This window comes from Myodes glareolus, chromosome 2 (genome assembly GCF_982192425.1).
Source record: "Myodes glareolus chromosome 2, mMyoGla1.1, whole genome shotgun sequence".
Lineage (NCBI taxonomy): Eukaryota > Metazoa > Chordata > Mammalia > Rodentia > Cricetidae > Myodes > Myodes glareolus.
The window spans coordinates 107,606,830-107,631,842 of record NC_142027.1 but is presented as its reverse complement, the minus strand read 5'-3'; the positions used below and the strand labels follow the sequence as shown (position 1 = coordinate 107,631,842).

Here is a 25,013-nt window from a genome sequence, read left to right as displayed (position 1 = left end):
TCGCAGAAGGGGTCCTGGCAGTGTCTGCCATGCCTTGGCTTCTGAATTTACTCCCATGTTATACAATAAGAGGAGGCATAGATGTTAATTTCCATGTTTCTCTTGATTCAGCATCTTCGGGGCCTACAGCATGGATGTGATTACTGGCACATCATTTGGCGTAAATGTTGATTCCCTCAACAACCCACAAAATCCTTTTGTACAGAAAGTGAAAAAGCTCATAAAATTTAATTTCTTGGATCCATTCTTCCTCTCAGTGAGTACGTGAACTACCATTTCATTATTTCTGTTTTTCCCATGTTCATTGTTTGATGGTTTCATACATTTTATAATGGTTATCAGTCATTTTCATTCCCCTGTTCCTCTCTCCCCTCCTCTCTCTCTACTACTGGTTTTGTGAACTTTATCTCACATGCATTGTACATAGCCCACTTAAGTAGGCTGATTCATGAAGATATTCACAGTCATCACTATGGTCAGCTATGGAATATTTTTGACAACTCAGAAACACTGCATGTTTAGCCATTGGCTCCCTGCCTTCCTCTGGTATAAGTGACATTTCTTGGAAATGGAATTGTGTAATTTACCATTTTTTGTTTCTGGTTTTCTATATGTTTTCAAAAGCACCTATATCTTGAAGGATGTTTCAGTATGTCCTTTCCTTTCATGGTTGAATTTATTATTGATGGACATTTGGAATTTTTTCAAATTTATGGCTGTTATTAATGGTGTTGTTCTGAATAGTCTTATTCAAGTTTAAACAATAATTTTCATTTCTTTTGGACATATGCTCAAATGGAAGTGATGAATTTTATATTAATGTTTAATGTAATATATGTACTTACACTGGAGAGATGGTTCAGAGGTTAAGAGCACTTGTTGCTCTTCCAGAGCACCCAAAATAGTCCCCGGTATTCATGTCAGGGGAATCACAATCATCTCTAATTTATGCAAGAGCACCTTCACTCAGATGCACAAACCCGTACACAGATGCACACACTTACATGTAATTAAAGATAATAAAATAATAACAATAACAATAATGATAAATTATGCCAAGTGTTATGGGCAGGGGTGGTGCAAACCTTTAATACTAGCACTTGAGAGGCAGACACAGATGGATCACTGTTAGTTCGAAGCCAGCCTGGTCTACAAAGTGTGTTCCAGTGCTGCCAAGGCCACACAGAGAAATGCTGTCTCTAAATAAATAAAGAGATAGATATGTAGACAGACAGACAGACAGACAGATAAAGATAGATATTGAAAAATATAATGTATTATATAATTCTGGAAAATCCTTTAAACACCTTTAAATATTGGTTTTTCTAAAAAATGTTTTGCATCTATGAACCTGTTTCACTCATTTTCATTTGTATTGACATGGCTCTATTTTACAGAAGACCGTCTGCTGTGTTTGTTTGATGTCAATTTGGTCATGGGTTTAAGAGCACTGTGACCCTATAGAGAATTTTGAAGATCTTTTACTTCTCTGTGTTTTGGAAGTGTTTGGGGGAAATTGGCATTGGATCTTCTGTAAATTGGAAGAATTCACCACTGAAATTTTTTGGTATTAGGTTTTCCATGTCAAGGGCCTTCTATTATTAATTCGTTCTCATATGTCACAGGTCTATTACATATGTTATGCATCTATTTTTAGTCAATATCTATAGTTTGTGTATTTCTAGGAATTTGTACATCCTAGCTTAACTTTGTAGTTGAAGCAATTCTTATAATCTTCCAATTACTAATAGAATGACTTAATATGCTCTTGTGTTTTTAATTTCCCTAAAACTTCCACTATGCACACTAGTAATCTGAGTGATCACTCTATTTCTAAGACAATGCCAGCTAGCATTTAACTATTTCTAAGGATACTTTTGAAGTAGCAACTTTTGCTTTTGCTGATTTCCTCTATGTCTTTTTTAAAATTTATTAGTTCCCACTTTGGTCTTAACATCCACTCCTACTCTGTCCAAAGTGTGTTTGTTCTCTCTTAATGGTACTCTTCATTAAGTGTTGCCATTTAAGATCAGGTTTTTTCAACACTCAAATTTTCTTATGGATGCTCTTTTGTCTCCATCTTCATAAGGGTTTTCTTTATTGGTAGTAATATTATTAGTGTTCATGTTGTTATTATTTGTGTACCTTTATAAGTGGAGGTGCATTGTGAACATTTGTGGGCAAGATGTGGGACTCAGATATCTCCATTTACCATGGGTTCTAGGAAACAACTTAGGTTCTACAGTAAAGGATTATCCTGCTGAGTCATCTTACAAGCCCTATAGTTGTTTATACCATGCCTTTTTTCTCACTTCATTTCAACACAATTTGAGATTGCCCCATAGTTCTGACCTCTTGGTTCTGGAAGAGTGTGGTGATGATCAATTTATATAGTACGTTCCCGACTTTTCTTCTGCTGTCGATTCCTGATTGTATTCCCTGAAAAGTGAAGAATGCAGGCTATGATATTTCTAACTTGAAAACACATTCTCTCTGTGTGTGCCTATGTCTGCCTGCCTTTATCTGCCTACCTGCCTGTCTCTCTGTGTCTACATGTACACACCACACCCACACACTTACATAAAGGTAAGTCATAAAAAAGAAAACACTTGTATGTCATTTCTTATTCTTTCCACCTTGTTGAAAACAGGTACTCACTGACTTGGAACTTCACCAAATAGGCTGGGCTAACTGGCTATTGAGCTTCCAGGAATTCATTGTCTCCACCTCTCATGCTGCCATTGTTGAGCCACTGCACTTGGCTTTTAATATAGGTTCTGGGAAGTGAACACAGATCCTCACATTTGCAAAGCAAGCACTTTATCCACTGAGCCATCTCTCAGGTCTTGAAAGTTCTTTCTGGAGAACTGGACTGAAGCCCGATCTATCCAAAAAGACATTGACCCAACAGGTCAAGGGTGAGAGGTCAAGGAATTTAACCCTGAAACCTTCCAGCAGGCACCATTGCTATCACCCCTATGTCAGTGCCCTTTCCCAGCCGGTGGTCTGGAACCCAAGAAAAGGGGAAGGCTTGATTGAGGTCCTACTAACTTTTGATGTACTGAGTGTCAGAATAAACATAATCTTTCCTGGTAGACTTTGTATTTCACCATGGTTTCTCCTTTCTCTCCCCTCTAGTACTCTTTCCATTCCTTATCCCAGTATACAATGCACTCAAAATGACCGTGTTTCCAAATGATGTCATGAGCTTTTTTAAAACTTCTGTAGAACAAATGAAAGAGAATCGCATGCGAGATAAAGAAAAGGTAATAACTGGTAACATGAGGCTGTTCATTTATTGATAAAATGTTAAGGCATTTGTTTGTACACATATGTTCCACATAATTTTAAAAGTTAGACTAGGTTAAGAACAGAGGAATTTTTACATTTAAAAAAACAAAGCATTGGGAATAGAGATTTAAAATAAGTCAAGAAGAAAGCATTTAGAATCAAATAACTGATCTGCCATCAAATTAATATTTTTGAGATGAAAAATTCACATGCCAGAAAAAACTTCTTGCATTTATAAGGTTGTAAATTAGTTAAGAGGATTATGGAAAACTTTATGGATATAACTTGAAAAAATTAAAGTTTGTAATTTCCTTGGTGCTGAGGATAAAACTCAGGACCATATGCAGAGTTGGCAAACACATCGTCCTTGAGCAATGGCCCAAGCTGTCCTGGGTATCCAATTAAACCCTACAGTAGAGCTACATGTTTGGAACAGAGTTTGTCACTTTGGTGTTGAATCAGGAGATCCCAGTGTATCAGCCATTACTAGTGACTCATTTCTCCAAAATTTAAGGTCTTCTGTGATCTTAGTTTACACCAGGAGGGAAAGATGAGCAAACATCTAAAAATTAGAACTCACATATGTTCCAGCCACCTTCCTGCTGGTCGTATAATGGCATAAGCTTGTGTAGGAGACAGATGTACTCCCATGTTTATTGGAGCTATCTTAGAAATTCCAAAGGCTATTAGAGGAATGGACTTGAGTGTTCTATCATAGAATAAAGAGTAAAAGTCTGAAAATATGTTTAACCTAATTTGAACAGCATATATTAAATGTTAGTGTGTAAATATATATGTATGCATGTATTAAACCCCACTGTGCCCATTGATATGTATACTTTTTATTTTTTAAGTATGCCTTAACATAATTTTTTAAATTAATGGGATGAGACAGGGAAAGAAATGACTCAGCAGTTAGCAGTTGGCCCGCTCTTGCAAAGGACCAGAATTTAGTTTCCAGTGCCCACATTTTGGTGAGGTTTGGGGTTCAGCTCATCCTGTACATTAGCTTCATGGACTCCAGTCCCCAGTTCTGGCATTTATGGGCATCTGCACTCACAGATGCACACACGCACACAGAGACATGCATAAAAACAGAAATAAGAATGAATCTTTTTTAAAATGTGGGACAAAAGTTACCATATCCTTTCTAAAAGGAAAAACTTTTCTATTTAAACACTACTTCCAGGAACTTTAATTTACCAGTTGGTAAAACTTCAGTTCCAAACCTATTATTTTATAAATGCTCCCCCAGAAAGTCCGTTTTAAGTTATCTGGTGCCATTCGGTCTGCTTTATTTTTAGCTTTTAATTTCTGGAGACACGGTATGACTGTGCAGTTTTGCCTCTTCTCAGTCATCCTGACCCAAAAGCTAGGAATACAAGTATGTGTCAACCTGCCTGGCTAGTCTCAACTAAACTTGAGCTTCTTCTGGTTTGAAGTGGGCACCAGGCTTATCCCGTGACCCAGGCTTTGTTACATACAGCCTGGGTTCCAGAATAAAGGCATCCATCCATCATAAGGGTGAGACTGAATAAACCCCCAGATACTACTTGTTGGAACATTTCAAGATGCTCAACCCAAAAACTACTGATGAAATTTGGAAGTGGCACAAGTTTTCTCTATACAGAAATGATTCAGTACTCTGATAGAATGGTGTGGACTGAAGTCCAGAACTTCTTTCTATGTGAGCACACATGTGAGTGGAAGGTGACTATCAGGAATGTTGAGGACCTAAATGGTCAAGGATATCAAAGACCAGAGCTGCTGAACACATAGCCAGAGTTCAGACAAAAAAAAAAAAAAAGCATTCTGCTCTCTAAAGCTGATATGTGGACATATGTGCTTACCACTGGATCTTGTACTCTAATGAGATTTCTGGTCTTAAATAAATATTATTATCAGAAGTATGGCTAGTTCTGCACTTGTGACCCTCTCTGACCACACAACTGACTTTGCAACTTCCAAAATTATTTTCTTTCAGCAAAGATTGGATTTTCTTCAGCTGATGATCAACTCCCAGAATTCCAAAGACAAAGAGTCTCATCACGGTAAGCAAAGATGGTATCTACTGATATGGAACCACAAAGACAGAGATTTGTTTTGGAAATAGGCAAGGGGTTACCTAGGCAGATGAATATGTCTGCAAATTACAGAATAATATGTTTGTAGATATTATATACTCAACCAGAGGAATTTTCTTAAAGTACAGGGTTATACTGTGTTCAAAGTCTGAAGGGCAGCCATGCACATGCAATTTAGAACTAGAGATCATCAGTGGTCACTGCATCTCACACCACAGAAAAAAATACCATCTGGACCTTGTCTAGACCCACTGAGTCAAATGTTCTGCCTGGAGACTTGTATCCAGATATTCAGCAAGAGGAACAGCCCCACAGTGGTGATGGTCATTAGAAACCTTGATTTATAGCCAAGCTTTGCTTTCCTGTGTAGTTGATAAGGAACAGGTTGAGAAAGCCTTGGGACTAGGCACATATGCTGCTACTCTTACTAGTTTTTCACCTACTCATTTTCTCATCATGGATGGCTGTTAAGGAAACCACTGCAGTGATAGTTGGAAAATGATGGCTTTCTAATTCCATCCTATCTTATGCAGCTAGGAGTCCCGTTGTAAAGGAGAGACAACTAACTGTCATTTTGTTTCATTGTTTTCTCTTTTCTCTCTTTCTTCCCACTTTCCTTCTTTTGTTTTTTCTTTTCCCACTCTTCCTTCTCTTATCTTCCAACTTTTTCTTAACTTCTTCTTCAACTTCTTCTTCTTCTTCAACTTCTTCTTCTTCTTCTTCTTCTTCTTCTTCTTCTTCTTCTTCTTCTTCTTCTTCTTCTCCTTCTCCTTCTCCTTCTCCTTCTCCTCCTTCTCCTTCTCCTCCTTCTCCTTCTCCTCCTCCTTCTTCTCTCTCTCTCTCTCCCCCTCTCTCTCCAACATTACCATAACCATACATCAATCCTGTTCCCTTCACATCATAATTTACATTGAAACATAAAATAAAAGACATTTTTCCAGTGTATACGCCCATGCTTATGAACTCCTAATTCCTTTTTAAACTAATTAAATATTTATCCATTAAAATTAAACAGCTTTGTATTTCTGCTTGGCTACTAAAGGAGAGAGCAGAGTTACGAGTTTTTGTATCTCTACCTTTATGCACTAGTTATTTTCTTGTTGCTGTGAGAATCATAAATCTAAAGGAGAGAGAGTATAGTTTGACTTGTTGTTCAAGCTGATAGTTCATTCATTTTTGGAGACTTACAACACATGGGACTAGGCATGGTCACAGGAAGAGCATAGAGTGACCAGAAAGTGTAGTCAGGCTATCAAACCTCAAGGTCCCATCCCAGCAACCCAGTTCCTGTGAGGAAGCTGCCGTCTTCTTCACAAGCATCATCACCATCTGAAGACCAAGTATTCAGACAAATGAGATTGAGCAGACAAATGAGATTGAGAGGGCACTTGACATTCAAACCAAAACAATAACATTAGTTTCATGTTCACTAGGACAAAGAATCTGACTGGCCATCTTCCCACTGAGAATACCACAGACATCATAGTTAGCAAACAAGAGCTCTATAAACTCTGCAAACATTCATTTTCCACTGTTTATTTTTCAGTTTTGAATTTGCAATGTCAGAACAGGTTGTTTGTTTCTAAAGGACCCACTCCACCTCTAGCTCAGTGCCTAACTGTTTAGTGCTTAACTGAGCTGAGCTATTGTGCAGACTAAAACCCAAGAGGGAGAGAAACTGTTTTCAGGAGCTGTGTGGTCCTGAACTGAAGCATAGAGCAGAGCGGGGAAGAGGGATACAAAGCAGATGATATTCAGCCACGACTGAATAAACATTGCTAACTTTATTCTATGGACACGTGTTTTGTGTGGTCCATGATCAATGCTCCTTCTTCTGGCATTTTTTTCTCCAGTTACACTAGTTCATTGTTTAGAATCAGGTCAGTCACCACCCCTGTAGCTTTTTTAATTTGCATAACTTCTGTTATCAACCTTTTGGGAAGACTAGAAATTCTAGCTTATCAAGTAAGATTGTTCACGAAAACATCACTAACATCAAAGTTGTTATTTTGGTGTGAGAAATGTAAGCTTGCTTTGAGACTTTGTATTTCATTTTCACTGACTGCTGTGAGTCCACTTTGAGTATTTTTAATACCATTGACTTGGATTACCTAAAGTGTATTTAGTTCACAGATCTATTAATGTTCCATACACTCAAGCCTTTGTATTGGTGTTCATTCAAAGTGTTTCAAGCTATATTTTACCAAGAATAATTTCATTTTTCCTAAGGAAGAATGCTATTCCCTATTTTATTTATAAAAATAGATTTCTTGGTGCTGACTTAGATGGATCAATAGTTAAAAACACTTGCTACACAGGCACAAGACCTTGAATTTTAATCCCCAGCAACACCATAAAAAGTCAGGCATGATTGGACATGTGTCCCCATGCATCTGAAGGAAGAGACAGAGGGAATATTAAAGTTCTCTGACTAGCCAGTACAATTGCCAGTGAAAGCTTCCATGTCAGTAAAAGACCCTATTACAAGGAAATAACAAAGAAAATAACAGAAGAAGACATCCATAAAATCACAGTGGCATAAAAATGTGAACAATGACTAGTCAAGTGTCTAGATAGTCAGTTCTGCTGACGTCTGTGAGACGTCCTGCTCTTGCCCCCAACACCATCAAGTACTTATACAAATACAACACATACACAAACCACACTCATATACATGCACACATACCACACTCATATATACTTACACACACATACACACGACTCATACACACTCACATACAGTCATATACATACTACTAATGTACTCTCAGATGCACACTCACAACACAAGCATACCTCATGTATCATTCATTTATGCACACACAATAATTTTTAATTAAGCAGAACTAAAGTGTAAAGGTACCATACTTATCTGTCTGGAAAGGAGTACAAGAAATTTTTTATTCTTGCAAAGAGAGGAACTAAAAATTGAAGAAAACATGTAGATGTAGATGTTTTCTATAATCATGCCCAGTCATCCAGAGGTGTGCTAAAGACACTGCCAGACTAGGTAGACATGCTTTCTCTATAGATTGCAAAAGTATGGTGCCGTTAAGGGTGTTGAGATGAGCAGCAGATGGACAAGAGGAACATAAACCTTAGGGAAACTGTGTTAAAATTACTTTTTCATTTTATCCCCTTGTCAGAGAATGAAAAAAGAAAAAACCTGATATGACCCTGAATTGTTTTTCATGTTCTCTGTAGAGATTTGTAATCTTTCTTTGGGTTGCTCCTCATCTAAACCATGATTTATACTCACCTTCTTCGCCTAAAATATATGTCCTGGACAAATGAGATGACTCATCAGGTAAAGGCACTTTCTGTCAAGCCCAAAGACCTGAGTTCAAACCTCAAGACACAAACGGTACAAAAAGAGAATTCATTCTTGCAAGTTCTCCTCTAACTTCTAAACACATATTTTGACCTGCTGAACTCTGCATATACATCAATCAAACAATGTAAAAATAAAATGTGTTCCCTTTCCCTCCAGGTTTATCTGATCTGGAGATTGTGGCCCAGTCTGTTTTCTTTATTTTTGCTGGCTACGACACCACTAGCGGTGCTCTTTCCTTTGCTATGTATTTGCTTGCCACTCACCCTGATGTCCAGAAGAAACTGCAGGACAAAATTGACGTTGCTCTACCCAATAAGGTGAGGATATGGGACCTGGAATGGGAAATCTGGCTCTTTTTCCCATTAGGTGAGAAACTTTGCACAGGGCAATAAGCATTGATTCTTTTTCCAGTTCTATTTAAGAAAGATCTGAAGAGATAAATGAGTGAGAAGCAAGCATCAGCTATTGCTTTATAGATGAATGTTGGTATATCTGCATTCATTATCTGTCATTAAAAGCTACCAGGAGACCATCACAAAATCACAGTGGCATGGAAGTGTGAGCATTGGTTACTCAAGTGTCAGGGTTGTCAGCTCTGCTGATGTGTGCAATGTGCTGTTGCCTGCTCACACTGTTGTCTGAGTGTGACTGGCCTTGGTTGGGCTGAGCTGGGCAGACCGATTTAGCTCTGCCCCACACATCTCTCTCCACTCGTAGCTGACATGAGTCAAACTCTTGACCCTATATTATAATCTTTTCAAAAGTCCCATAAAGTAATAGTCACATGTTACCCACATTGGTCTTTACAACTCTACCTAAATTGAGAGGCTGTGGGGTGTGAGGTTATGTAGTCTGAGGAATAGGCTGTCTGGTTTGTCACTCTCTTCAGAGCTCACAGGAAGCTCTGAAGGAACAGCCAGAAGGCTGGACCAGCAACAGAGAATAGGGCTGAGTGATAGATCCTGTTCTCATTGTGATTTTTACCATGGTCAGAATTGAGCATTTTGATAGCAATGACTTTTTCTGTCTTTTGTTGTCTTTAGTATAGAAGAGACTGTTATACCTCCTTAGATCACCTGGTTTTGTTTTTGCTTTTTGCTGTACAACCATGTTGCATGTTTTTATTTAATTTTAGACTATTTTTTTCCATTAGACTTGTTTATTCAAGTATCGGAAAACACTCTTTCCACTTCCTCCCCTCCTCCCAATACCCTCCCGCTCCCCCCACTCCCCCCACTCCCTCTCCTCCTCCCTCATCATTCCCAAGAGCAGTCAGGGTTTCCTGCCCTGTGGGAAATCCAAGTTCCTTCCCCCTCCCTCCAGGTCCAGAAAGGTGAGCATTCAAACAGGCCAGGATCCCAAAAAGCCAGTCCATGAAGACGAAACAAGACCCAGTGCCACTGACAATGGCTTCTCAGTCTTCATTTGGACCTTGGGGGCTCAGTCAGCCCCCATGTCAACCACATTCAGAGAATCCGGTTTAATTGAAAAGAATTGCATCACTTTTCTTCCTGCCCTTTTCTTCCTCAAGCCTCTCCCATGCCTCTCCCATGTGCCAATTTTCAAGTTGATAACCCGTTTGTATTACTATTGTTGCATAAATATATACACATGTTTTTATGTATGTACACATACACACAATCTGCTGAACTCATTTTTGTTGCTTGTGTATATATGTTATATATGTAAATACTCTGCATTTGACAACCAATAAGAGAGTTCATCCTTGAGAAAGGCCAATTCTCCCTCCTCCAAAAGTCATTAGTTCCTGAAGTTATTAGCCTAGGAGTGGAACCATGTGAAATTATCTCCATCAGTTCACAAGTCCATTTTCAGTGCCACTGTTCTGGTCTTGTTTATGCATCCATTTCTAAGAAAGACTGTTTCATAGCAAACTTCCTCTTATCATCTTTCTACCAACCTCATCTTCTCCATGTTCTCTGAGCTGTAAGTGCAGGAGCTGTAGTGTAGATGTATCTATGATCCATTGATCCCTGTATTGTGTCCAGTTTCCTACAATGATCTCCATTTGATGTAAAGAGGAGTTTCTTTGATGAGCTGTAGTAGCTATGAAAGTTTATCTTTCAGCCATTTTAGATTTCTCTGTTGAGAATTCTCTGTTTAGGTCTGTACTCCATTTTTTTATTGGATTATTTGTTCTTTCGATGACCAATTTCTTGACTTCTTTGTATATTTTGGAGATCAGACATCTGTCTGATGTGGAGTTAATGAAGATCTTTTCCCATTCTGTAGGCTAACATTTTGTCTTGTTGACCATTTTCTTTGCTTTACAGAAGCTTTTCAGTTTCAGGAAGTCCCATTTATTTATTATTGCTCTCAGTGTCTGTGCTACTAGGGTTATATTTAGAAAGTGGTCTCCTGTGCCAATGCATTCAAGTGTACTTCCCACTCTCTCTTCTATAAGGTTCAATGTGGCTAGCTTTATGTTGAGGCTTTTGATCCATTTGGACTTGACTTTTGTGCATGGTGATAGATATGGGTCTATTTTCATTCTTCTATATGTTGATATCCAGTTATGCCAGCACCATTTGTTAAGTATGCTTTCTTTTTGCAATTTGATGTTTCTTTGTTTCTTTGTCAAAGAATAGGTGTTCGAAGTTGTGTGGATTAATATCCAGGTCATTGATTGACTCTCATCTGTATTTTATAGAATTTCACATATATATGTGACCTCTCTGCAGAAAGATAACACTAACTGTGCCATGTTGTTGTTGAGTGTAATTGTCATAATCTACTAGTAATGGTAATGTGGAGGATTGAAGACCCTGTGTTTGGGATTATCCTAAAGGATTGCTTCTCAATGGATTATTGAACAGGTTGAAGAATGTGAGTTAATAAAATGCCAGGTGGTGATGGTGCACACCTGTAATCCTGGCACTCAGGAGGCAAAGGAAGAGGGATTTCTATGAGTCTGAGCCCAGCCTAGTCTACAGAGATAGTTCCATGACAGTTACACAGAGAAATCCTATCTCGAAAACGAAATTCTTTGTTAATGGTAAAGTTTTTATCAATAGCAGTTATTCTGTGGAACTCCAAACACTTCTGCAATACTCCATAAATGAAAATTAATTCAAAATATTAATTCATTAATCTCTCTCCCTCCCTCCTCCTCTTCCCCTCACTCTCCCTTTCCTTTCATCCAGGCACCTGCTACATATGATGCCCTGATCCAGATGGAGTATTTGGACATGGTCGTGAATGAAACACTCAGATTGTATCCAGTTGGTGGGAGACTTGAGAGGATCTGTAAGACAGATGTTGAAATCAATGGGGTGCTCATTCCCAAAGGGACTGTGGTGATAGTACCAACCTTTGCTCTTCACAAAGACCCAAAGTGCTGGCCTGAGCCTGAGGAGTTCCGCCCTGAAAGGTACAGAGACCCTGGAAAGAGAAACTATCCAAGACTGGACTAACTGAAGCATGATTTGTTGTCTCTTGGTGTTAAAGATATGCTTTTAGAAACAACAATCTGTCTGTCTGTATCTCTGTATCTCTACTTGCCTGTTTTTCTGTCTATGTAAACTTTCAAGTATATCATCTGCCATTATTTTCTCAGCACCATCTTATGTTTTATAATGTACTTTTCATTCAAGTCGGGCTTTTCTTGCCATTCCCATTAGCTCTCCCATCACCTTTAGAGAACATCTGCATCTTCCACTTGACCAGACATTGCCTCCTGGATCTTCTATTATGGCTGCAATGGTGTCTCTGTGGATCTGGAGTCCCTCCTCCATTATGCTTACAGCAGCCCTTCAGAAGACAGTGGAGCCCATGGGCTCTCACACTCCTGTCTCTAGCTGTCATCCTAGCCAACGTCCTTATACTTAGTGACTCTTCTAAGGCAAAGTCACCTGCTCATCTAGAAACCTTCTTCATGGGAGATGTTTCAAGTAAATTCTTCTGAAAATTTTGGAGTCAAAGTCAGCCTTCAGTCACATTTTAAATCTAAAATTACTATTTTCTTGATCTCTTGCTTGGTAACCATAGCAGAGAATAGAAGTTTTAGCACTGAGGCTAAAAATCAAAGGAGTTATGATCCAGATATGTTCTGATAAGGATTTTCTACTGTCAGAATACATGTCATAGTGATTGTGGCATGCTTGCTGCCACCATAATATTTACTGAGGGTTTCAAGAGGGATTGATGCATTCCAGATGACTTATATGTTCCCTCAGTCTCAGCAATTCTACCACCTGTAGTAATGGGACTATAAAAACAAGAATCATTAATTATATTTATGATGAATTTTTAACAGTGAAACAAATAACACATGCCTACTTCGTATATGGAATACTCCAAACACTGATAAAAATCGAAATATTAATGTAAGTCTGCTAGAGAGAATAGTTGACAAGTGCCCAAGAGTAATAGGTAGAAAATATATGTACCACATTCTAAAGGGATCTCTATGTGTCCAGCAACCATTCACCCATGTAAGCTGTTCCATACACATCATCCACAACTCTCTCTCAGCTGTCACATAAAATGTGTGTGTATGTAAGGATGTATAACATACAATCCATAAATACTTGAGAATCTCCTTTGAAATATATGTTACAGTTTGAAATACATAAGCACATAACAACTATCACCCTTCTAAAATCATTATTCTTCTCTTAAATATTTAAAAAATAACAAATTTAAATAAAATGTATTTTCTCAAGGACAATATAATGCCCAAGGACACATATAAAGAAAAACATTGATGGTATTGCACTGGAGTGGCTTTGTATATTTTCTAAGATATCTCACATAAATACTCAATAAAGAAGGAAGGGACGTAGGAAGAAGCAAAATAATGGGGAAGAACAGAAAAAGAAGAAAAAAAGAAGGGATGGGAGGAAGAGAGGGATAGAAAAGAAAGAAAGAAAGAAAGAAAGAAAGAAAGAAAGAAAGAAAGGAAGGAAGGAAGGAAGGAAGGAAGAAAGGAAGGAAAAGATAAACGAGGAAGTAGGGGAAAGGATGGAAGAAACACAGAAGGAAATGAATGAAGGGAGGGAGAGTCAAGAAAGAAAGAAGGGAGCTAGCAAGAAGAAAAAAGACTGGAAAATAGTCAAAGAAAGAATTGAGAAGAAAGGAGAGATTTATACAAGGCAAAAGGAAAACAAACCTCCAATAACATACTTCCAGTGTGATATCCTCTGAGCCTGATGAGTGTGTGACCAGCAGAAGTGTGACTTGAGGCAAGAACATGCTTTCCTTCTATTGGCCTCATTTTTGTGTGTCAGAATATGAACATGTCAGTGAGCTAAATGCACTTTACTTGTTTAAGGATAAATCTTCTTAAACTGGGTGTGGTGGCACATACCTTCAATCCTGGCACATGTGAGGCAGAAGCAGATAGATCTCTGGGTGTGAGGCCAGCCTGGTCTATATAGAGAGTTTCAAACCAGCCAAGACTACATAATGAGACCTTATCTCAAAAATAAATAATAAATGTTCTTTTGAACATCTTTGATGTCATCTCAGAATGGCTATAAACTTCTCCATGGTAAAGAGAGAGGGAGAAGCCTGTAGCCTAAAATTTCTGCAGTATATCACATACTCCAACACCTAGGAAACATCATGAAAGACAGGGAGGACAGACTGTAGGGGCTGGAAGGTGGGGAGGTATGCAATAGACTGTCTCTTGGACAAGACATGGTCATTGCCATTGTATGCACACAGCATCTGTGACTTCCTGTAAAAAAAATAAGAGGTGTGTGTATTTGAATACTACACACCACACACACACACACACACAGGCACACACACACTCACACGCAGAGACACACACTCACATGCGCACACACAGAGACACACAAAGAGGCATGAAAGAAGGCGGTGACTAGTAGGGAAGAATGGAATGAAAGAAATGGGATCACAATGTATTGTATACAGCTAAGAAACTGTCAAAAAATAACTTTTAAAAGGCCCAGCAGAATTTTCACAAGCAGTCTAGGCAAGTAGCATCCTGCCTACTACTGCTGTGTATATGTAAGAGATATCAAGCAAGGAACTGCTATGAATTTTATGCTTTGTTTACTTGTCTTCATTTACTCCTGCGGGACCAGGTTCAGCAAGAAGAACCAGGACAGCATCGATCCTTACACATACCAGCCCTTTGGGAGTGGACCCAGGAACTGCATTGGCATGAGGTTTGCTCTCATGAGCATCAAAGTCGCTCTTGTCAGAGTCCTGCAGAACTTCTCCTTCCAGCCTTGTGAGGAAACTCAGGTCAGTGTGCTTTCCAAATAAATTACATACAGTTTGGTTTTCTTAATTTGGACCATCTATATGCAGAGAAGAGTATGCTCGTTTTTTGCTCTATGAGCCAAGTAACTTCTTTTGTGATATCTGTTGAGGTTTGGGGCTTCTGGATGCAGGGGCTGGGGGACTGTATCTTATGCAGAGGCTGAGGAGCGGTTCATTCAGGAGAATGTCTGAATTATAAGCATGAAAGCTTGATATTTATCTGCAGAACCCATATATTTAAAAAAATTGGCTTCTAAGAAATGATAACTAATGAAAGGAAAAATAGCTTTCATGTGCACGTAAAGAATATTTCTGCTTGATGAATCTCTTCCTTGTTTCTGTGCTTGATGAACCTTCATTGCTTGGCTCTTACTGTGTTTCTTTAATTCTTGCAGATCCCTTTAAAACTAAGAAAAGGAGGATTTTTTCAACCAGAAAAACCCATTATTCTAAGAGCTATATCAAGAGATGAAACTCTAAGTGGAGCTTGACAGAAAGTCCATTATGAGACTGCATCTCATAACTACAGATGCCAGCTGATTCTGTGAGGAAAATGCAGAAATCAAGATGACACTGGTTGTCTTCATGTATGGGGGACTAGAGGCATTCATCAAATTGCTCATCTCCTCTAGCCACTCAAGTTCAAAAATCACTTGCTTCTCAAAATAGAGAAAAGCAAGAACATTTGTATGTGTGTGAGAGTGTGGTTATTTTTGTTTGTTTCATTTTTGGATTGGATTTGCCAGTTCGTTGTCTTTAAAACAGTGTCATATAAAAAAAAAAAAACAGTGTCATATGTACCCCAGGCTGGAATCAAACTCCCTATATAGCAATGGATATCTGAGAATCACCTGCCAAGTACTGAGTTATTGTCCTACACTACCATGCCCAGCTAAACTGTCACCTCACAGAAGAATGGACAGTTCTATTCATTAGATACCAATACTGATTTATTTTGAAATTTTCACACAGTCGAGGTATATGGAGTGAGGACATGGCTGTGTGGACAAAGCCCTCAAATGTTCAAGCAATAACATCAGCAACACTATTTCTAGAGCCCCCTGCAAAAGTTGAACTGAAATAGAATTATTAACATCACTAGTTTGGCTTATCTGTCTTACTTAGGGTTTCTATTGCTGTAACAAAGCACCATGACCAACTGCAACTTGGGGGAGGAAGTAATTTATTTATCTCACAGCTTTCAGTCCATCATCCAGAGATGTCAGAATAGGAATACAAGGAAGGAATCTGGAGGCAGGAAATCAAGCAGAGGCCATGGAGGAACACTGCTTACTTTCTTGCTCCTCATTGCTTGCTCAGACTGCTTTCTTAAATAATGCAAGACCACCTTCCCCGAGGTAGCAAAACTCACTGTGGGCTGGGCCCTCCCACACTGCTCATTAAGAAAATGCACTACAGACTTGCCTAAAGGCCAATTCTTCATAGCAGTTTTCTAAATTAAGATTCTTTCCTTCTTCCCAGATGACCCTAGCTTGTGTCAAGTTGACATGAAAAACTAGCCAGCACAAGAATCCAAATCCATTATCATTTGTAGACAGGTAGACAGAAGTTGTTCATTCATTTTTAAAACTGCCAAGACCAGAAATAAGCACACAGAAACTATATTAATTGCAATACCATTTGGCTAATAGCTTAAGCATATTTCTAGCTATCTCTTACATCTTAAATTAACCCATTTCCATTATATCATATTTTACTATGAGACTCATGGTGGTGCCAGATGTAAGATAATACAAATAAAATAGACGAACACTGGCTCAAAATTGGATATAATGAATGGGTCATTATTTAGAGGGGATTCACAGAGCACAGTCCTCTGCAAGAGCAGAAAATAGAAACTGAATCCATAAGCAAGGTGAAAGAGGAGAGAGAGTGCATGCAAGCGTTATGGCTGCATTTATTGTATAAGAGATCACACCCAAGTGGGCTAGTGTCTTAAAAGCTATCGACTGAAGGAGTTCCCACAGCAATCCTTTGATTTTCTTTTCATAAAATCTCAAAGTCCAGAAGTTGAGGAGATGAGTCCCTGAGTAAGTGCTTGCTGTACAAGGATAAAGACATGAACATTTTCCCCAGTACCCATGTAAAAAGAGACAGAAAGATCCTTGGGTTTGCTATTTAGCCAACATAGCCATTTGGTGAAAGACCCTTCCTCAAAAACTAAGGTGGAGAGCAATAGTCAGAGACATTTCATGTTGACTGTAACCTACATGCATTAGGAAAGGTATGAGCACCCACACAAACATGTAGACAAAACACCCACACAATACCAAAGGTAGTGTTAGCAGACTTGTCCATGAACAACTTTGTTCTTCTCATCACAGCTTCATTGATCAAATCTCCTCTCTTTGTCCTTTGCCTCTATTCATCTCTTTAATTAGCACATACAACTGGGTGGTTCAACCTATGCTGTTGGGATTCTCGGAGCCTAGACTTCTGCACTAACACTTTTACCAGATCAATAGCAAGACTATATTTATTTCTAAGTCTAATGCTGTCATCACTGTTATCTACAATTGAACTTTGACTAACTTGGGACACAGAAAATGGTTAAGTCCATCAATAATGAATGATGAATCATAGTGTTTCAGACCCCTGTATGATTAATTTTACTTAAATGTGATGTAAACATCACCTCGTCTTAGACTGAAACCAGAAGAACTAGCAGCTGTAACTCACTTCTATCCCTATCTGACTGTGAGTCATCTATGTAGTCTGTGTATTCAAAGAAAGCTGTTGACATGCAGTAAATGATTCAATAAATGTGTATGCGGATGACAGTGCTGAGGTTATCAGGACATAGTTCCAGGCATAACGTCAGCCTTCATATCTGCAGCTCCTTTCTCACTATACACATCCCTTCATGTTTAAAGCTATCATTTAAAATAGAACATAGTTCAGAAAAAAAAGTGTGCTTCCCTTTACGGCCCTTTGAAGGTCAAGACTTTTCACTGAATTGTCCATAGTGCTGGCTGGGTTTTAGTCTCAAGAAACGACTAAGCTATCCTACCCAGTTAGACTGTAGGTGGGTAGGACCCAGACAAAGATCATATTGCCCTATTGCAAAATCCTCCTAAGCAAATTAAGTTTTCAGAGGGAACTGTGTTAGTCCCAAAAGAGTTTTATATTTTTTTTAGATTGGTATTTTTTTATTTAAATAGTATTAAAAATTTTAAAAAGGAGAAATGAAAACTTCCAAAGATATGCACTAACTAAAGTAATTATTAACAAACACTAATTCAGAATTCAGATAGTACTTAGACGAACCCTACACATAGAGGAGGAAGAAAGCTGGTCATAAACAGAAAAGATACTGAAAGAATAAACATCAAACAGACAAACAAAGAACCTAGACCTGTAACATGAAGGGCCGGCTGGGGTTTCTGTCCCACCCAGTATCCCACAGCTGACAAGTCCCAAAGAAAGTTACACAGAGTCTACATTAGGTTATAAACTGATTGGCCCACTAGCTCAGTCTTCTTATTAACTAATTCTTACATCTGAACGGTAACCCATAATTCTTGCCTGTGTTAGCCATGTGGCTCAGTACCTTTTCCAGCGGGGTAGGTTACATCTTGCTTCTCTGTGGTCTGGGCAGGAATGGCAGAGGAAGCTTCCTGCTTCCCAGAATACTCCCGTTCTCTTTGCTCCACCTCTACTTCCTGCCTGGTTTTCCCATCTATACTTCCTGCCTGGCCAATCAGCATTTATTTAAAATACGATTAAAGAATACAGACAATTCTCCTGCACCATTTCCCCCCTTTTTTTTTAACAAAGGAAAATATTCATAGTTCATTTTTTGGAGGAGAAGAGTTTTATATTTTATGTGTATGTTTGTACGCCTGGTGTGCATGTGTGTGTGTGCATGTGGGGTGTGTGTGCGTGTGCGTGTGTGTGTGTGTGTGTGTGTGTGTGTGTGCATCAGTTGTCTCACTCAATCACTCCCCACCTCACTTTCTGACACAGAACCGCTCCACTAAATCTGGAGCTTGATGATTTTTCTACACTAACTAGTAAGCAAGCCCTGCCAGCAAGCCCCAGGGATCCTCCTGTCTCTGTCTTCTCATCACTGGGGTCACATATATGACTTTCTGACTTGAATTCTGGAAGTTCCAACCCAGGTCCAAAGAGTTATGTGAACAAAACTTTTCCTTTGTCTTGATTTTATTCTTTAAAAGTATAAAGGATCCTGTGGACTGACCCCTTCACCACCACCAACACCCCACCACCCACTCCCCTACCAGCCAATCCCTGTAACATCAAAGATCCCTGAGGCACAGACAGATGAAGCAGAAGAAAAGTATAACAGATCTTTGAACTTGGGGAAACTCATTAGTCATCAACAGTTAGAACACAGTGACCTCTCCTTGTTTTCAAGTATTTTGTGTACTTTAGTTGGGATTTCCACACAGAACTCTTTACATTGGCATGACTTGATTGCTAGTTTGTCCCTGATGAGATGAGACCAAGTATTAATTCTAGAAGTAACAATGAGGAAACTGCTGGGGAAGGAATCATAGAATCTGAATCTCAACCAAATTTGCCGTTGTGATCTTGATACTCAGTTTCCTACATTAATGCTAGTGAGGAAATGTGATATTCTGAGTGTTAATCTACCACAACAATTCTAATTTTAAAATATATCTTTTGATTATACTTTGAGAATTCCATATATGTGGATAATAGAAATGTGGTACATATATACCATGGAATACTATTTAGGTATAAAGAAAATGAAATTTGCAAGTAAATGCATGGAACCAGAAAATATTAAGTTGAGTGAGGTAACCCAGACCTAGAACAACAGACAGCCCATAATCTCACTCACCAGCAGTTCATAGAAACATAACAATGCAGGCAACACTGAAGGGAGTCAGTGATTGTAGTTACATGTTAAATCATTACATGTATACACATTTGTAGCAACAATGACTAAAGAAGGTGGGGCCTTGAATTTGGAGGGAGGAGGAGTAAGAGATAAAAAGAGAGTTGAAAAAAGATAAAACAGAAATAACAAACCACACCTCAGCCAAAACTATCTGGAAGAGTCCTTCCTCAGCAATCTTATCAAATAGAACCGCTTTAGTCCCTGAACAACTTTTATTATGCCCAGTGCAAAATTCTATTTTTCTCTCTACATTCTTAAATATTACCCATTTTATGCTTTCAAAGAGCATTATTAATTTTCATGCTTGTTTTCATGGTGAGATTATAAGTTTGGATATTATTTACAGCTATATCTATGTTACTCTGTGAGGTTCTTTGGAAGAGTTGGTGATCTAAAACTTTGGTTGGGATTGGTCATCTGCTTGTTCTTTTCCTGTGAACCTTTGGTGATCACTTTATGACCCTGAGTTATTAGTACAAGAAGGTTTAATTAGACCTCAATCACCTTCTTAACACATTCAAGCTGATCTGCAGTGAGCTGATGACTACACCAACCAATATCCATTTATGTTCCTTAGGATGCATCCAATGTGAGAGTCCCCGGGAAGAAAAAGGTAGACAAATTGAAATTATAACTTTAATTGAAAAAATGGCAAGTATATAGGCTTGCTATGTGTTCAGTGGATCCGAATGCCAGCCCTCATGCTTGCTCTGCAAACACTATATACTGAGCCATCTTCCTAGTTCCCAAATTAGCCAAATTCCTAAGTAAAGGATATCCTTGTCTATAAAAAGACTTCATGTCCAAGATCAATGCACATGAAATGACTGAAGAGAACCGTATTCTGAAAGGACAGGTGGACCACAGACACTTTGACCAATATTCTATGACATGTTAGAACAGACAACAAAAAGGACATCCAAAATAAAATGCAATATAAATTATTCCAGCTCTAGTCTTGGGGAAAGGATTGTCAAAAAAATGATCCTCATGCTTTGTAATGGATGTGTGATTACACCATGAGCACAGAGCAGTCTCGGGGAGCAGATTTAGAAAATTTTGCTAGATTTTACAGTTGGGGTCCTGACTTTAAAGAATGTGTTTTCTCTTATCAGAAAACTCTAAATTCCTCAGTTTTCCCCAGGAGGCTTCTCTCATCTCCTTCCTAAATGGTTCTTCCCTTCCATGTATTCCTTGCAATGATGTTACATTCAGACTTGCCATATACCCACAGAAATGAAATAAATCATCACAGACAAAATTTTTGTCACATATTTTTAGGTCTGGGGAAATTAAAACATACATATAGTGAAATTCAAATGTATATAACCCCTTTCTCCCTTCCAAATCCTCTATACCTTCCCAAATGTCTTCCAGCCAACTTCATGTCTTATTTTTTTAATGCCCACTAACTCCATTTAGTGCTACCTATAATTGAATATGTGTGGAGCCATTTAGTGAATCCTAACAGTGACCACATCTTCAAAAGAAGTACCATTGAAAACATCAACTACCAGCACTCTTTGGTATGAAAGGAGGTCTGGAGGTTAACTACCGCATCTATGTCAAAATTTTGAGTGACTTGATCTTTGGCAAACATAGCTGAGAACTCATTACTGTGACTGCCCTGTCATGTCCAGAAAACAGTGTTTCTCAGCACGCCTCCCTATCCCTGGCTCTGACACTATTTCAGACTCCCTTTTCACAGAACCAAGGAATGATGATAACATAGATGTCTCATTTAGGGATGAACACGTGTTCTCTATTTCTCAGCACTTTGACCAGTTCTTCATCTTTCTACTCATTGGGGGTGGGGGACCTTCTCTGACAAAGTATCAAAGTGTTCTAAATGATTAAATTCATAGAAACAGAGAATCAATACCATTTGTGGCATAAATGATAACAATTTTTAATTATGGAGGCACCACATGTGTAAAGGGAACAAGTACTGGGCACTCTCGGAACAAGCAATCACTTTAGCTGTGGGACTTCTCCCAAGTCCACTTTGGAGAGATTCCTCATGCTTGTTTCCAGGAGTATGGAGTATTTGTGGGTTTTACATTCTTATATGATCTCAGACTATACAAACATATACACACACAAAAAGTCCATAAATACTCAATATCAGAAGCTATAATATACAAGCAAAAGACCAGTAATGTTAAAAAATGCCAAGATAAAGATATATGGAAAAAAAGCTCTAAAACTATCTTTGAGGTCATTTTGGATTGACTGCTTACTGCAGGGCGTGGAAACTGCCCTGAAGAGTAATTTGCATACCCAATGAGGCTCCTTGAAGGAACCGATTTCTTACTTTGTGAGTGGTTGACAACGAGAGCTAAGATTTTTAGTTAAGGATATAAGTTTGTGCATACTTCCCTATCTTAGCCTTGGTACTCCATTTGGCTTATACCCATTCAGTCCCTGTGCATACTGACACGGTCTCTGTGAATTAATTTATACATCAGTCCTGTTATATATGGAAGACAGTGTTTCCTTTTTGTCATTCATCCTCACTGGCTCTCACAAGTTTAGCCTCCTGTTCCACATAATTCTCTGCGTCCTGAGGAGTAGGATTTGATAAAGACATTTCATTTAAATCTGAGTACTCCAAGATCTCTCACATTCTGTGCATTGTCCAGTTGTAGAACTCTCTATTGGCTCCCATCTGCTGCAGGAGAAAGCTTCTCTGATGATGGCTGAGTGAGACATTGATCTATGAGTATAACAGAATGTGGTCAGGAGATGTTTTACTTCTATGATCCTTCAATAGAACAATAGTATTTGGTTTGCCCCTAGGTCTATCGTCTGTCTCGTCTCATTCTTGGCCAGACAAGCAGTGTCATGGGTTCCGTCTCATGGAATGGGCTTCAAAGCCAATCAGACAGTGCTTGGTTACTCCCACAATGTTTGTGTCACTATTACAACATCATATGCTGCAGACAAGCCAATACTGTAGTTCAAAGGGTTTGTAGCTGGGCTGATGTTTACCTTTCTTCTCTGGTAGCATGCAGGGTATCTTCCAGTACCTTGAACACTGGTTAGTAGGAGTAAAGGCTCCAGTCAGGCACGAGCTTGGCTTCTCCATGTTCAATGAGATATATAAGGCAATTGGTGCCTTATCATGAGTTTGTGAATCACAAAGATCTTAATGTCAAATCTTACATCCATTTTTCCTGTTGGTCAGGATATTTCTTTTTAAGCTATGGCTTTAATGAGTTATAAAGCATAAACTATAGAATTCACTTAGATGGTTAATTGATGGCTTTTTGACCAACTGAAAATTACATTTTGATTATATTAATTTCCAAACACTTATGAATTTCTTAATGCTCTCTCTTTAATTATTCCTGATTTCACCCACAAGAGTTGAGGAAGTAAGTCTGTGCTGTTTCTGTCTTGATCACTGTTCCTTGAAAAGCATGGTTAATTACAACACCAGACTAAGGTCTTTATGCAAAGAAAGACCATCAGACAACACAATAGGGTGAGAAGTCAGGGATTAAATTCTGTTCCTTTCATTGCTTTAAAGATGCAGAAGCATCCACATATTTAGCTGTGTGGTGGTCTGGAACTTGAGCAAAGATTCAGGACCAATCCTGGTGGAGGTCTTAGGGACTTTCTTCAGACTTTTGTTTTAATTGTTGATATTTTCCAACATAATGTTTTTATTATTATTATTATTTGGGTGTTCTACATAATGCTTTCTGATCACATTCACTTCCTACTCTTCCTGGGTGAAGGAAAAGTGTGAACTACTTGTGGGATTTTGCCTTATTTGCCATACTTTCCCTTCTCTATTGTAGTGTACTTTGTGCTCCTTACTTCAATTTCAGAGGCATTGAATACTCCTAAGTTGTCAGAAGAGGTTGCAGATTTTTAGAGGACATGGTAAACAACATTAAGGAAAGTCACTTCAGAGATGCAGAAAAAATATAATGATGAGGTGTCTATGAGGCTGTTCTGATTTTGATAATTGTGATGAGGTATGAACATTTAATTTTCACGTTTATTTTTTTAAAAGATTGTTCACTTTTTTATTTGCCTCATGATCAAAGTAACAAAACTACAAGGTCCATAAAAATTAAAGTTTTTAAATACATATTCAGGGCATAGTGTTACCTCCATGGATTTATTTAAATAGTGAAGCAATAATGATTTCTTCTGTAATATGTAGAGAGCATAGATTTGTTTATTTTTGAAGATGAATGGTATTCAGACTGCCCAGTGAAACCCCAACTCAATATATACACATATATACTTATTACTGAGATAAAAAATACTACTTTCTTTCAATATTTCAAAATAAAAATATATAAGAAAATAGAAGTAACTAGAAATTAACACATTAAGTGAAACAGTCTAACTCAAAAAGATAAATCTTCCCTACTCTCAGGCAAAAGAATCTACATTTATATAAGGGATATGAAAGTAGAAGGAGACCATGAGAAATGGTAAGGGTCTAAGATGTAGGGGTGTGGGGGAACAAGGGAAGAGAAAGGAGAAGAAAGATAGATATAGATATATAGATACACATACATACATACTGCATGCTTTCACTCCTGTGGATTGTTTATGTATCTATCATCTATCTGTATATACATACATATGTACACATGAAAGACATGAAAACAAAAGAGGACCGCTGAGAGAAAATAAGAGGACCAGTGAGAGAGACAAAAGAGGAAAGATGGTGTTGGAAAGACAAACACAATCAAATTACTTTGATTTGTACATGTGGAAAAAATATTTTACTGATACCACCATTTTCCCCAGGTTTTAGATGAACAAAGAATCTTTCCAATTCCAAGCTTCCTAGTTCATCTATGGTGGAACATGCCTGCAATCCCTGTATTTGAGAGGCTGAGGCAGGATCCATGATATGAGTTCAAGATTTGTCTGGGATACATAATAAGACCCTACTCAAACAATTCTAACCCTTTTATGCTGCGGGAGTACCTTCTGCTCCTTCAGCCAATAGTCGCTGAAATACCAGCCCACTGGGGCATGGTATATTTCTCTTTAAAAAAGAGCGGCAAGCCTGGGCTCTCTCTCTTGGTTCCGGCGCTTGGTTCCGGCCAAGTGACTGCTCCTGTGACTAGGCTCCTTTCCTGATGGTTTGTGTTACGTAAGTTTTACC

General features: G+C 38.5%; 1 protein-coding gene across 1 annotated transcript in view; it reads left to right on the top strand.

Moving 5' to 3' along the window:
* LOC125398812 (cytochrome P450 3A9-like) overlaps positions 1-15,648 on the top strand; it is a 28,314-nt gene extending 12,666 nt beyond the window's left edge. The window contains exons 7-13 of the mRNA XM_087903412.1: positions 112-260; positions 3,139-3,266; positions 5,276-5,342; positions 8,866-9,026; positions 11,874-12,100; positions 14,784-14,946; positions 15,360-15,648. Coding sequence (XP_087759538.1) covers positions 112-260; positions 3,139-3,266; positions 5,276-5,342; positions 8,866-9,026; positions 11,874-12,100; positions 14,784-14,946; positions 15,360-15,455 — 991 coding nt within the window. The 3' untranslated portion in view covers positions 15,456-15,648. The remainder of the gene's footprint in view (positions 1-111; positions 261-3,138; positions 3,267-5,275; positions 5,343-8,865; positions 9,027-11,873; positions 12,101-14,783; positions 14,947-15,359) is intronic.
* The last annotated feature ends 9,365 nt before the right edge of the window (positions 15,649-25,013 follow it).